The 14,373-nt window shown below is 40.9% G+C and overlaps 1 protein-coding gene across 22 annotated transcripts in view; it reads left to right on the forward strand.

The window, feature by feature from the left end:
* Nucleotides 1-14,373, forward strand: part of NRXN1 (neurexin 1) — a 1,123,636-nt gene that overhangs the window by 512,860 nt on the left and 596,403 nt on the right. For 16 of the 22 annotated variants that reach the window (XM_074989537.1, XM_074989539.1, XM_074989548.1 and 13 more), the window contains one exon: nt 32-58. The exons of the other annotated variants lie outside the window; for them this stretch is intronic. In XM_074989537.1, the coding sequence (XP_074845638.1) occupies nt 32-58 (27 nt within the window). The remainder of the gene's footprint in view (nt 1-31; nt 59-14,373) is intronic. 22 annotated transcript variants of the gene reach the window in all.

The following is a 14,373-nucleotide window of genomic DNA, read 5'->3' on the forward strand; positions in this document are numbered from 1 at the left end:
TTTCATTTTTCATCTATTCTTCCCCATCTAGACTGTATCAGGATTAACTGTAATTCCAGTAAGTGCCTATTCAAAATTTTTAAAATGTTATTCTTCCATTATAAAATTATGAAAAGTATATAAAAATTGTGTATGGTTTACAAGCATTTGACAGCTCAGTACTGAAATGCTAACGTTAATTACATGGGTGTACAAAATCATCATATATTCTGTACTGTAAACTAAAATCTTTCTCTTTCACACCTACTTAAATATCAGTAAAAATAAGGTTTAAGTGGGGGAATCTAGGAGTGCAAGGTTGGTTATAGCTTTATCGAGTTCACAGTATGGAATTGTCACACAATTAATTTCTATCAGTTCTTTAATTTAATAAATAATTTAATTTAAATGCTAAAAAATATATCAGTTCTTCTATTGACAATAACAAAATGTCATTGAACAATAATTCCTGTATTTCCACCATATGTTGTACACTTTTTTCCCATTGTTTTTTTCTTTTTCCTGGCCTTTTACCTCTAATCTATACTGAGACTTTCTGAACATAATTGTCCTTATTAGAACAATTCATACTCTGTAATCCTCCCAAGCAATAAACCATATTTATTTGCTGCTAAACCAATTGTGCAGAAAGCTAAACCCTTGTTTTATGGATGTGTAATATATGGGTAGTGTTAAGTTAAGGGCATTAATGTGTCTGACAAAAACTACATTTGTATGATGATTTTTACACTCTAATCATATAAGAACCGTTAAATTGAACAATTTTTATCTTTGCTATGCATGTTAATGAAACAAAGGGAAATATTTGTGAGATAAATGGACTAAATTTTATCCTTTCTGATATTTGGATAAGAGGCTATATTCTGAAAGGAAATAAAGGACTGTGATTTTATTTTGAGTCAGTGGAGCTCCCGCATGGTGTCAACACAACTCTCTAGAGTAAGTACTTTAGATTTTAGTTGCTTTATTTTTTGTTTCCCAGGTTTTGATGTCCAAAATTTGTCCTACATAATTATTAAATGCTAAAAAATATAAAACTATTTAAACATAGCCACCAAGAGTAGTAAACTCTCCATAATTCATTGGAATAATTATCCATAGTATTTTCTAGTCTGAAGAAAAATAGGAAGCGATAGTTCCTTCTATATAATATGCAGTATTATGCGATACAGATAGATCCTGCAACAAGCAAGCTTCATGAGAACAGAAGTAATGCTTTGGTTGTAAAAGAGGTAAAAATATCATAAAGTAAAATGTTCTTTGGGTGACTATTAAATTCTAAAATGCATTAAAATCTTAACACATTTCAAAATTCTATTTTAAATTAATGTAAAAAAAATCTACTTATGCCAAAGGACAAAGTGACTTCTTCATAAAAATAGTGTTTCCTAAGGTTCCAATGCATGGAGAAAATATGTCCATTTGCCTGCTGCTAAATGTATATGTGGTCGTGAAAGTTCCTGAAAGCCATTTCCAGTTGCCTCTCCACAGACTCAGCATGTCTATTCCTTGAGCTTGTGTCATTGGTCTAAAAGAACTAGCCATTTGGCACAAATACTTTGATTTTGTTTGCTGCTGGCAAATGCAATTTTTGTTTAGAAGGAAATGAATGCTGCTAATGCAGAGTTCCTTGATTTACAATAGAATTTCACAAAATGCCTCTGGGAAGAGAATTAATAATTTTGAAGAAATCTGGAATTAGTAATCCATAATTTATTTTGCTTTGTGTCAATGTTGGACAAGCTGAAATTTCCTAAAAATTAGATAAAATGAGTTCCAGAGAGGTAGCCATGTTAGTCTGTAGCTTGGAGAACAACAAGAAGTCCTGTGGCACCTTATAGACTAACAGATATTTTGGAGCATAAGTCTTCATGGGCAAAGACCCGCTTCATCAGATGCAGCGGGTCTTTGCCCACAAAAGCTTATGCTCCAAAATATCTATTAGTCTATAAGGTGCCACAAGACTTCTTGTTGTTCATAAAATGAGTTGTGGACCTAAGTGCCATCTCAATACTAGACCAAGGAGGAAACCAAAGTAGAGAAAGCAATCTAACTGGAGTACATATGGGCTTGAAATGAGCTGGGCTGTATCCACTGAATCATTGTATTGGGATCCTTGTCATAATTTGCCCTTCTTGTCCTCAGCCTGTACTAGCATAAGCTCTACAATCACAGTCCTCAGTGTCAACCTCTCCTCTCATAGTCACTTTTCTCTGCAGTTTGTTTATGGCCTTTTTGGCCTTAGAAGAAATGAATTGTCATGATTAGGTCTACCCTTCCCTTTATTAAAGGAGGTCCTTACTTGTGTATTTAGTGGGGTTTTTGAGCTTTCAATACCCAACATGGTAAGTATTGCAATGCTTAATTATCTGCAGTTACTAGACTTTTTCAATTATTAGGTAACATATACTGTTCAGTTTGTGTTTCAAGTTGCCAATTATAGTGGTTTACTGATCTTGGCAGCCATTTGCTTACTTAAAAATAGGTACTGCTTAAAATATTTTTGAGAGAAATGCATACCAACAATTCCAAAGCAAATAAATCTAAACACAAACTATGGTCTGGACTCTAACTTAATTCAGATATTGCAGTATATCCTTCCCTTTCTTTTCAGTGGAATGTGGGGAGAATTTTGCTGAAAGCCTGATACAATAGACAAATTATTTATAAAAATGGATTCATTTTCTGAGTCAACGAGTGGTTAACACAAGCTTCAGTTGCCTACACACCAGATTATCTTCCTTACTAACTCTAACCCTGTAATTCTACCCTTTGCATTTTCATGCTGTGTGTTGTGACCTGGCTAGCAATACTTTAACAGGCCTTCCAACAGGGGTGCAATGGAGGGTGACTGTGTAGGGTGCTGGTGTTTCAAAGGGCCCCAGACCTCTGTTGCTGAAATGTCAGTGTCAGTGGCTGCGGGCTCCAAGCCCCTTTAGAAATACCATGGGAGCATCACTCTGCCACATCATGTGGCTTCTGAGGCTTGGGAAGGGATGCCCAGTGGTGTGCTCTGGGTGGCATTAAAGGTTGAATGCCCTTGGCTCTGGTCCTTCCACCTGAAGCTCCACCTCTTCCGGGGGGGCATAGACCTGGGCTCCCAGGCCCATGGTGGCTGTCACCATTGCTGACAGTTAAAGGCAGGGAAAATATTCCATTATCTGATTTGAATTTTGAAGACAGATTTCTGGAAAAAAAAATCAGTGTTTGAGCCAGAGAGAGAGAGAGAAAAAAAAATGAATTCAAGCAGTTGGTTGGCCTCTGTACAGGCATAACACTGAATAAACTGGGACCCTCCCTTTTCTGCTTCTTCTCACACAAAGTTTTATAGCTATCATCTTGTCCCTGAAGCAGATCATCATTTTCCCATGGGCTGCTAAGAGCTGATATTAAGATTTTTCTTTTAACGTGTTTGTCATAACTCTGCTTCTTGTGCATGTGCTGGGGCTGCAGAAAGGGTCAGCACATTTTCTGTGTGTTTGTTTGTTTGTATCTTCTCTGTGTGAGGTATTTATTATGTGGTGAGTTGCCAATCAGCTCTGGGTAGCCGAGAATGTGATGGGAACTGTTCATTGCATGTATTTTGAGTGAAACTGAAGATGTGGTTGCTGTGTTGAAATGTGGCTTTTCTGCTTGCATTGCCTGTGAACAAGTGGATGACATGTAAACGTCAAATTATGATTTGTTTTTTGTTATATGAGGTCATGTCATCTGTAAACAAATACAGGCTTGCAGAAACCCTTTTGATGGGAGAAGAAAATGTCACATCTGAAATGCTGTTTTTTGTACAGCCCAACATCGATTTAGAGCTGATGAGGACAAGGCTGAGACTAGCAGTAGGACTAAGCAAACGCTTTTATTGCAAAACTGAGTCCCTACTATCATTTTGGTCTTTAATGTTTCCAAAAGAACATGGATATTCACTCAGAAACAAGCAGAGAATTGTTTGAAAAATAACAGCTGCACAGGGTTGCTCTGTATTAAATATCTGGATTGAAAAACACACCCAAAACTCTGGAACTCTTAATGGAAATTGATTGAGGGGTTATAAGCAGTTGGGGATCTGGGCAACCCTCAAGATACATACCAGCAATTCTCTGGTAAGGAGGGGAAGTTTGGTAACTACAGTGTGGCAGTTCATTTCCATGTGAGTTTGGGAGAACTGGTTGCTAAATTTTCAAAAGACTCTGAAATTCATGTCCAACATAGTACATCTGATGTCTCATGCAAGTGCTCTCCTTGCTTATACTTAATGTATAGGCCACAATAACATTGTATTACCTCTCCCTGTTTCAAAAATAGACTACACTTAACCAATGCCTACCCCAGTATAATGCAAAACCTTGCAATCATTACTTAGACAGAATAGCTGTGTCTACACGTGCACGCTACTTCGAAGTAGCGGCACCAAATTCGAAATAGCGCCCGTCGCGGCTACACACGTCGGGCGCTATTTCGAAGTTAACTTCGACGTTAGGCGGCGAGACGTCGAAGTCACTAACCTCATGAGGGAATCGGAGTAGTGCCCTACTTCGATGTTCAACGTCGAAGTAGGGACCGTGTAGACGATCCGCGTCCCGCAACGTCGAAATTGCCGGGTCCTCCATGGCGGCCATCAGCTGGGGGGTTGAGAGATGCTCTCTCTCCAGCCCCTGTGGGGCTCTATGGTCACCGTGGGCAGCAGCCCTTAGCCCAGGGCTTCTGGCTGCTTCTGCGGCAGCTGGGGATCTATGCTGCAGGCACAGGGTCTGCAACCAGTTGTCGGCTCTGTGTATCTTGTGTTGTTTAGTGCAACTGTGTCTGGGAGGGGCCCTTTAAGGGAGCGGCTTGCTGTTGAGTCCGCCCTGTGACCCTGTCTGCAGCTGTGCCTGGCACCCTTATTTCGATGTGTGCTACTTTGGCGTGTAGACGTTCCCTCGCAGCGCCTATTTCGATGTGGTGCCACGCAACGTTGAAGTTGAACATCGACGTTGCCAGCCCTGGAGGACGTGTAGACGTTATTCATCGAAATAGCCTATTTCGATGTTGGCTTCACGTGTAGACGTAGCCAATATGTGGCAAATTCATCAGGTGTTTTTCCTAAACAAAATAAAGGCATGTCCTATCCCATCTTCAAAGTATATTACATTTCAAATGGAGCTTATAAAGCAATTGCAAGTTTTCTATTAGTTTAATACCTTCAGAAGCACTGGTCCTATTGTTATCAAAGGGGGTGTTTGCCAATGACTCCAACAGAGGCAGGATTTCACCAAATAAGAATTAAATCTCAAGTGTAGAATCCATTTTTGAATTACTGTAGTGTTTCACTTGATACTTTCAATCACAACAATGGCTGGAAAATGGCTTGTTCTTATTTAAATCTCTTTTTAATCTTCTCTCTCCTGTGATGCCTGCAAAGTACCACCAGCTGAGTGGCTAGGCAGATTTTGAGCCATGGCTACAGAGACTCCTGATTCATATTCATGGAGTATTTATTTTACTGACATCTCACCTCCTACCCCTTTTTTGTTGATTTCTTCTAACTGTTTCATCTTATCCTAATCATAGAAAGTGAGGTCTCTGGGACGGGCAGTGTATTTTCTGTGGTTTTGAGCACTGCCTAGCAGAATAGGATCCCAGTCTAAAACTCAAATAACTATTCTAAAAATAATAATTTTATAAGCTGTACAAGTAACTAACATTTTAATTAGTGATCTGATTCTGGAAAAATCATACATCCTTGCTCAGTATAATAAAAGGAGGGGGTTTTCTGCTGTGAAATACTAGTATGGAGGTCCAATCCAGTGGCCTCATTGCTAGGTTTTAGACATTGTCTGTTCAGCTATTTAGACATTTCTGTTCAGCTCTGATTCTTTGGTTCATTCCTTTAGGGACTTCTTGTTACAAGATGTGCCTTTGAATCTAACAGCACTGCTTATTTATAAGCACTACATGGCATGAGCAAGGATTGTACCATCCAGCCCCTGTACAACATGGTCTGGCAGTACCATGAAGGAAGTGTGTGTGTCCACTATGTTGTCTGGAGACTAGAGTAACTTGCCTCACTCTATATCTGCCCATATCTTGTTTTCTTTGGTCTATTTCTATGGGTTTTTGCTCCTGTATCTTTCTACTTCTCTCTCTGTCCTCTGACCATTTGTATTCTCTGTTTTATTTACTCTGTTTCTGCTTTCAAGATTTTCCTCTTTCTCTCTCCTTCCTTTTTTGCCTTTATATCCTGTACCCCCACACTTTCTTCATGTTCATGTTGTACAGGTGTGTACATATTATACTTCATTGTAAATGTTGCATGAACAATGAACTATTCTTGTGGCATGTTCATTGGCAAGTTATCCTACAAAATTTGCGTAAACAAAGGAATCGTACCAGATGATCAGTAAACAGCAGAAGAATTAAACAGATAATTGATCAAACAATGATTTTCGGATGCAATCCATTTTCGGCCTGCATTATAGGGTTCTAAGTGGTGGGGAAATTTAAATAAAAACCATGCAGCCATTTTGAAATCTACTGCTTGTAATGCATTTAGTCGCAGCAGTAAGAGGCTTTCATTTGTGTTCTTGTGGATGTTGCAGAATCTACTTTCATGATGAAAATAATTAATAAATATCCTTGTGCTGTCCTTTTATTGTCTGCTGACAAGACTGACTAGAATATAAACTGGATGGTGGAAAAACAGTAAAACACAATGGTCTGGAACTCCCAGCTAGCATAAATTGGCAAAGTCATTACATTGGCATCAATATCTGTATCAGATGGTTTTGATCTGTTCTATAAAAACACGTAAAGCAGCAATGGATTGCAGCATAAATCAGCATGAATTCAGTCAGCAACTCACCACATTTTTAGGAGCAAAGTGTGACCGAGAATGATATATAACTTGTGATTTGTCAATTCAGATCAGAAAAATGGTAAGTTCCTTCCATTGCAGCAATATTACCATGAAAAAGTGCTATTTACCCACTCAACATCATAGAACCATCATCCACTGCTACATAGAAAAGAGACCCGGCATTGGATTCCCAGTTGTCTCCTTCACCTTCATCCCACCAGTAACTGAAAGGGAACATTGTGGGAAGGTGGAACAAGGAAACAGGTGGATATACGAAAGCAAACTAAGTATTGTATGTTCCAAATTCATACAGCTCAGCTGGCCCTTTGCCACACATCTTACATTTCTAATGCACTCATTGCAGATACAAATTTGGAAACAAGAATCTGATCCTCAATTCTTCATTTTCTCCCAGGGTGGTGAGGGAGCCTCCATTATGACATGAAAATTACATCCCCAGCTGCACTAGCTCGACAGCACTGTCTGGCATGCCTGTGGTGGGGAGACGTGTACAAGACAGGAAAGAGGCAAGTTCTAACTTTGCTCCACTGCCAGCATTGTCGCTGCCTGGGACAAAGATGGTGAGCACAGGGAGTTAAGCAACCACTTTATGCTCATTTATTTTCCTGTGCAGGTGCAGAGCAAGAGCCGTAATTGAGCTTCTAATGAGGAGGGGGAAGGAGAGCCAGTTCTCCATTTTAATACATGCAGGGAAAATAAGTTATTTTCCATTATTATCCAGGCTTAATCTTGTCCTTGGGTTGTGAGTCGTCAGCTGGGAAGTGATGGTGGAGGTAGAAATTTTGTTACTGTGAAAAATGGAGTATCACCATCATTAGCTCTTCACAGAGAGTCCAAAATACAGTGTCATGAAAATGGTACAGGTTGGACCTTCCTGTTCTCACATCCTTGGGACCTGGCTAGTCCCGAATGAGGGAATTTGCTGGACCAGGAGATGTCTCCTTCCGCTGGCTTCCCAGCCTGCTGCTGGCCCCACTTTCGACTCTGGCCGGCCACCTTCCTGCCAGCCCAGCCAGGCTGTTTGCCACTGGCCCCCTCCATGGCTCCAGCTGCTCTGCCCCAGCTGCAGCCCCAATTCTGGCTCCCTGCCACAGCTGCTGCAGCCTCAGCCCTGGCTATGGTTCTCTTGTCACAGCAGCCAGGCCAGCTGCTGCAGGACTGGAAGAGGGAGCCACAGTTACAGTGGCTACAAGTCCTGCCACACCTGCTGCAGCCCCAGCTTACAGCCCTGCCTAGCCCTGAGCTGCCAGCCTTCCTGGTGCCTAACTCCCAGCCACTGGGGCTCTCTGGTTCAGAACCATGGATGTTGCTGGGCCAGAGACTCCCAGTTTAGGGATGTGCAACCAGTGTTGAAATACATTTAAAAATATTGTAAAAGTCGTAAGTGATTGAGGCAGCCTTTCCATTGTGCTGACAGCAAATAACACTTGTAAATGCCTGTGGAAAAAATACCTGCAGATGGATTGTAAGAGTCATAAGAATCATCCAAGGGGGATGAGCAGAACCCTAACTGGGCTGGCTTTCAGTATCAGTAAGCTTTTCTCTTACAAACAAACCCTCGCATACACAAAAGTCACCTGCTCCAGAAGCTCATCTTTCATTGAAAAAGACGATTATGTCTCTAGGCATCAGTTACCTTAAGATATCCTGAAAAACATTAAACAAATACAATTTTTCCTGCAAATGTCAAAATTTTAAGTGTGTTACGGCTGACACAAGTCTATTTGAAAGGGGCAATTATACTTTGAAGATATGCACAGTCATTTCTGTTTACAACCCCTCACACTTTTTCTGGCCTGTAAAGCCAACAAGCCAGAGAGAAAGAGTGAAGCCCAGGGGAGTGTTTGATCTCTGGGGAAAATGAACCAGTCTTGCAGAATGCACAGAAACATCTCATCCTTGGTGATGATGAGCCAAGCTTAAGGAGCCCCAAACAAGGGCCTGTGAGCCCATGAAGAGAAAGCCAAGCCTAGGGCACTCGGTGGAGACTATGTCTGAGCACCATCAACTGAGAGCTTGAGTGTAGTGTTCGCCACCAGATCATCCATGATTGCATATGCACAGTCTGCTCTGAGTGGGGGCATAATATGGCATTTCAAATTAACAGAATTTGGTTTGTGGGTGCAGCTTGGTAAAGAACAACTGCGTATTTTCTTTCTTCCATGCGGACCTCTGAGGATGAGTGCCACACGTTAGTGATTAATACAGTATGTGCAAGAAAAGGCTGATCACTTGCTGACCTAAAGTATCAGAGTGGAAAGCCTAAAAGGTGTATTATTTATGTGTCACTCACTCAGTGAAGTAGAATCAAATATACCCAGTTTTCTTCCTGGTTTCAGCCTTAAACACAACTGTTCGAAGTCTCTTGAAATCAACCTCTCAGCCTGCTCTACTCACACTCCTGCTTCCTACTGGAGTGCTGGTAGCCACTACGGTGCACCAGTCCAGACAAAAGAAAGGCTTCAGTCTCCATAGAATCCCTATTTTCTAGCTGGCAGCAGAACTTGGGAAAATATAAGGCCTGCTGGCCCTCTGCCCTCGCTCTGTTCCCCCTGGACTGGCCAACAGCTGCTACAGCCCCCATTCACACAACCAGGACAAACATGGGAAAGATGAGTTGCTTTCAGATCTCAATCTTTATATCACAGTTTACCTGTAGACGTCTTTGGCTGACAGATGGTTTTGATCATCTGACCAAACCTTTCCCTGCCCCTACCTAACCCCTTTTCTCCTTCCTTTCTTCCTTCCTTACTTCCTCCTCTTCATCCCTTGTCTGCTGCATTTTTTATGTCACTTTCCCACCTACCACTGAAAACACAAACATTGGAATGAGCTAAAGGTGCTAGAGTTATCCTCATAGTGTGACTTGAATGCTATCTCTTTATGTGATAGCTTTCATCTGTGTTTTCTTCTGTTTATATTGTAAGCTTGGGTCTGGAGCAGGGACTGTCCCTTATTGCATGTTTGTACAGTACCTGACCAAGGCTACGTCTACACGTGAAGCCAACATCGAAATAGCTTATTTCGATGTAGCAACATCGAAATAGGCTATTTCGATGAATAACGTCTACACGTCCTCCAGGGCTGGCAACATCGATGTTCAACTTCAACGTTGCGCGGCACCACATCGAAATAGGCGCTGCGAGGGAACGTCTACACGCCAAAGTAGCACACATCGAAATAAGGGTGCCAGGCACAGCTGCAGACAGGGTCACAGGGCGGACTCAACAGCAAGCCGCTCCCTTAAAGGGCCCCTCCCAGACACAGTTGCACTAAACAACACAAGATACACAGAGCCGACAACTGGTTGCAGACCCTGTGCCTGCAGCATAGATCCCCAGCTGCCGCAGCAGCAGCCAGAAGCCCTGGGCTAAGGGCTGCTGCCCATGGTGACCATAGAGCCCCACAGGGGCTGGAGAGAGAGCATCTCTCAACCCCCCAGCTGATGGCCGCCATGGAGGACCCGGCAATTTCGACGTTGTGGGACGCGGATCGTCTACACGGTCCCTACTTCGACGTTGAACGTCGAAGTAGGGCGCTATTCCAATCCCCTCATGAGGTTAGCAACTTCGACGTCTCGCCGCCTAACGTTGAAGTTAACTTCGAAATAGCGCCCGACGCGTGTAGCCGCAACGGGCGCTATTTCGAAGTTAGTGCCGCTACTTCGAAGTAGCGTGCACGTGTAGACACAGCTCAAATGGAGTTCTGATCTCAGTGCAGGTCTCTGTGTGTAATCAGTTCTCCAATATCAGAGAGGTAGCCGTGCTAGTCTGTAGCTTCGAGAACAAGAAGTCTTGTGGCACCTTATAGACCAACAGATATTTTGGAGCCTAAGCTTTTGTGGACAAAGACCCGCTTCATCAGATGCATCTGATGAAGCGGGTCTTTGTCCACAAAAGCTTAGGCTCCAAAATATCTGTTGGTCTATAAGGTGCCACAAGACTTCTTGTTGTTCTCAATTCTCCAATAGTATGCCTGTGGTTTTTCAGCCCAAGATGCTGCATTCTGCATTCGCCACAAACAATGGAAGATTTCTGTTGAAAATGCTACTGAGAGAGAGTTACCTTAATAAACCTCATTTTTACGAAGTTGGGAATAAATCGTGGAATGGAATTTAATGTATAGCTCTTTAAATATCTTTAAAGCACACACAGCGAAGTGGCTGTCCTAATTATTTAGTGTCCAAACCACCAGGTGTTAACCAAATGCATATTTTTAACATCAATACAGAAATATTTGTCTCCTCCGTGACTGCCTCTGCATTCATTAAGGAGCATTAGTGGACTCCCATTTTGACATTTTGTTATCAGCTAATGAACTCCACAGAGTCCTGCAACATTGTTTCACGAGGCTGGAATCTTATGGCATTTGTTACAATCAGTCCCACTAAAGTAAGGGTATCAGAATCTGGCCCATGATGTGCACTGTTTGTGGAGTGGTCACGGATGGTCACACCATCTGGCTATGTGTCTGCATTAGAAGGGTAAGTCTTTTCCTTGAAAACATGCATACTTTATATTTCTATAATTAACAATTTTGTGTAGCTCATATCTGCATTTATCATGTCACATAGATGATAGTTATAAAAAGTAGCTAGGAACTGTTGTATTTTTCCAGGTGGTGAATTTTTACGATCACTGGAGAAAATGTATAAGCAAAAGCTTAATTTTCCTCTCATTTTGTTTTCTTTCTTCCTCAGTCAGCATTTTGAAACATCAAATGGTTTGGTTAAGTCAGGTTTCAGCACTGTTTGAGGGCCATTATTTTTATTTCCATGTCTCAAAGCTGATGTTTTGTCATAATTTTGGGCCAGAAATAAAAAATAATACTCCTCTCATTATCTCAAGCACTGACTATATTAAACACTGTCCAGAGAAGAATACATTTAATAAGCTATTACACAATTGTGCGCATACCCATGCAGAAGTCAGGAAATGTCAGGAAAGTAAACCTTAGCTCTAATCCTTGCAGCTAGGAATTTTCGTATCTTATTTAATTGCAGATCAGATATTAGTTCTCCAATAGTATAATAGTTTGTAATATTAGGATTGTGTGCATGGTGATTGTCATGGATACTATGTATATCCAGCAAGCCATGCGGATGGTACTCTTATATCATTATCCATCACGTATCTGTAGGATGTCCAAGTAGTTCAATTTTATTTCAGGTGTGTCTCTATTATGGTCATGTCTGTTTGGAACAGCATTGTTCCCTGGTCTTTACTTTCTTTATTCTGGTTCTTTTCGATTAATAAACTGGGCTGTAATGACAGTGACATAAATCCTCCTCCCTTACTTCCTCAACCTCATATTGTGATCTTCCCTCTTCAACTCCTACCCCCGCCCAACATTTAACAGCTGCCATTCAAAACAGAACTTCTGATGAAATGAAGAAGCCATAAATCCATCATTACCAGAGTCATTGTCATTGTCAAAACCTTGTCAACAATAAAAATATGGGCTGTATGCATATGGATTATAACAGAAATGTCAAAAGCAAATGTTTCAATAAATTAAAAAAGTCAGTGTAAACAACAATACATTTTTGATTTATTATTAGAATGGTCAAACAGTTAACTAGAAAAATCCTATTCGATTATTTTGCCCCTTTTTCTGTATGTACTGATTTTCATGATCAGTTTGTGATATTCTCAGATTTCTTTTTCAAAAAATGTTTGACAAATTCATCCTCAGAATAATTTAGTAAGAGAAATATTAATGGAAACAGAGAATTTAATGTAATTATTTGAGAATATTTTTGTGTATTTATAAACTAGTGTGTTTGTGGGAAATATTTGATACAAATGTGCTTAAAAACTGGATTTAAAAAATAAAAACTGCAATTTTTTTCCAAATAGGCAGAAGTTACAAAAAGATTTTTGGATGACATACATAAAAGACTGTGTAACTTAAAAAAACAAACAAACAAACAAACAAAAAACTGACAAAAAGGTGCTAAATTTGTTGCCATGATTCAGAACATATTTTAAGTTAAACATAGGTTCATTGCTTTTTCATAGAGGAATGCTTTTCTGAATCAAAGTCTTATTACTGAACCTTGGAGCTTTTCAAATATATCCAAGTGAATTGCTATCCAACTACATAAGAGCATACCAAGAAGTATATCATAAGTTCCCAGTAATGCATCTATCTCAATATAGAATTGTGCATAAGTTCTAATTGGTGTCGTGTTAAAATAAATATTTTGGTACATTGTACTAAACTGTTCTTTGATAGGTGAACTTTCTGCACACAAAGGTGTAATAAAGGAGAGGCGAAAATGTGAGAACTGGTGTTAGTTTTATTTGCCAGTTAAGGCTGTCAGACACAATTCGTGAGCATTATAGATCTGAAAACCCATTAAGAAATGTTGCCAGTTAGTTCTCCTCCCCTCACTTGCTCTAATGCTTTTATATTAGAAAATACTCCATCTGAGTTTACTGGAGTTGGATCAGGTCCTAAATCCATAATTTTTTTTTATGTACAAGTCTGATTGTTTTACCTGGCTGCCCGAGAAACTTGTCTGCCCGTCTCAAGCCTTCATGCTAACTGAAATAAAGAAAGATACTTCTTACAAACATACAAACTTCATGCAGAAAATTCAGGCATAAGGGGATGGTGACAGAGGTGCGGTATGCTGGTAGAGACACATCTACACAGCCGTTGTACTGTACTGCCCCTTCTGCCAACAACGAAATTTTGCACAGCTATGCTAATGGGCAACCATTTGCAATTTCTAGAAGCCTCATTAGCATCGTGCTGCTGTCAGCAGCGCTGTGTTAAGCACCTGTGTAGACATGGCCTTGAAGCCTTGAAGCACAGCAGACAGGGCTGCCAGGTGTCTTTGAGGCCTTCTCTGATGACAGATGGCCACCTGAAACATCCAGACGAGCTTTCTGTTGACAGATCTCTGTCAACAGAGGTATTATGCCTCATGGGGAGTGGGATAAGACTGTGTTAGCTGGTGGCCAGGTAATGTGCGGTGAGGTATTCTCCTGGGTCCTAAACAACCCAGTTTTCTACTGCTGGAGCAGGGAGCTCCTAGCACTCTCACCAATGGCCAGGCTGTGGTAACCAAACGGTTAAAGTTCTTTTTATTGTGTCAGCTGTGTTGCAGTGACAGAGAGTAACAGCAGTCAGGCTTAGATCTTAACTAGTTACAAGTTTATTAAGCTACAGTTATAAGTATGCGGTTACAAAAGGCTATTGTCTACTTCTTATATGCTAGCAGAGTACAGTGTTAACAGGTTACATTACAATCCAATACAAAGATATCTGTTACCATCTAACACAACGATATCTTAATACAACAACATCTAGTTACAGAGCTCTAATTCTTTGTCTGTGTACACCAAAAAGGAGACCTTAATGTGGGTGTATCTTAACCTCCTTGCGTCTCTCGATACCAGCGTAGCCCAGCCGGATCGGTCACTCAATTCCACGGAAAGATGAATACGAGGTTGGGCGTCCCCAGTTGCGGACCTCAGGAGGCAATCACCTGACCCGACCAGCAGGTAGTT

This window comes from Carettochelys insculpta, chromosome 3 (genome assembly GCF_033958435.1).
Source record: "Carettochelys insculpta isolate YL-2023 chromosome 3, ASM3395843v1, whole genome shotgun sequence".
In the NCBI taxonomy this organism is placed as follows: Eukaryota; Metazoa; Chordata; order Testudines; family Carettochelyidae; genus Carettochelys; species Carettochelys insculpta.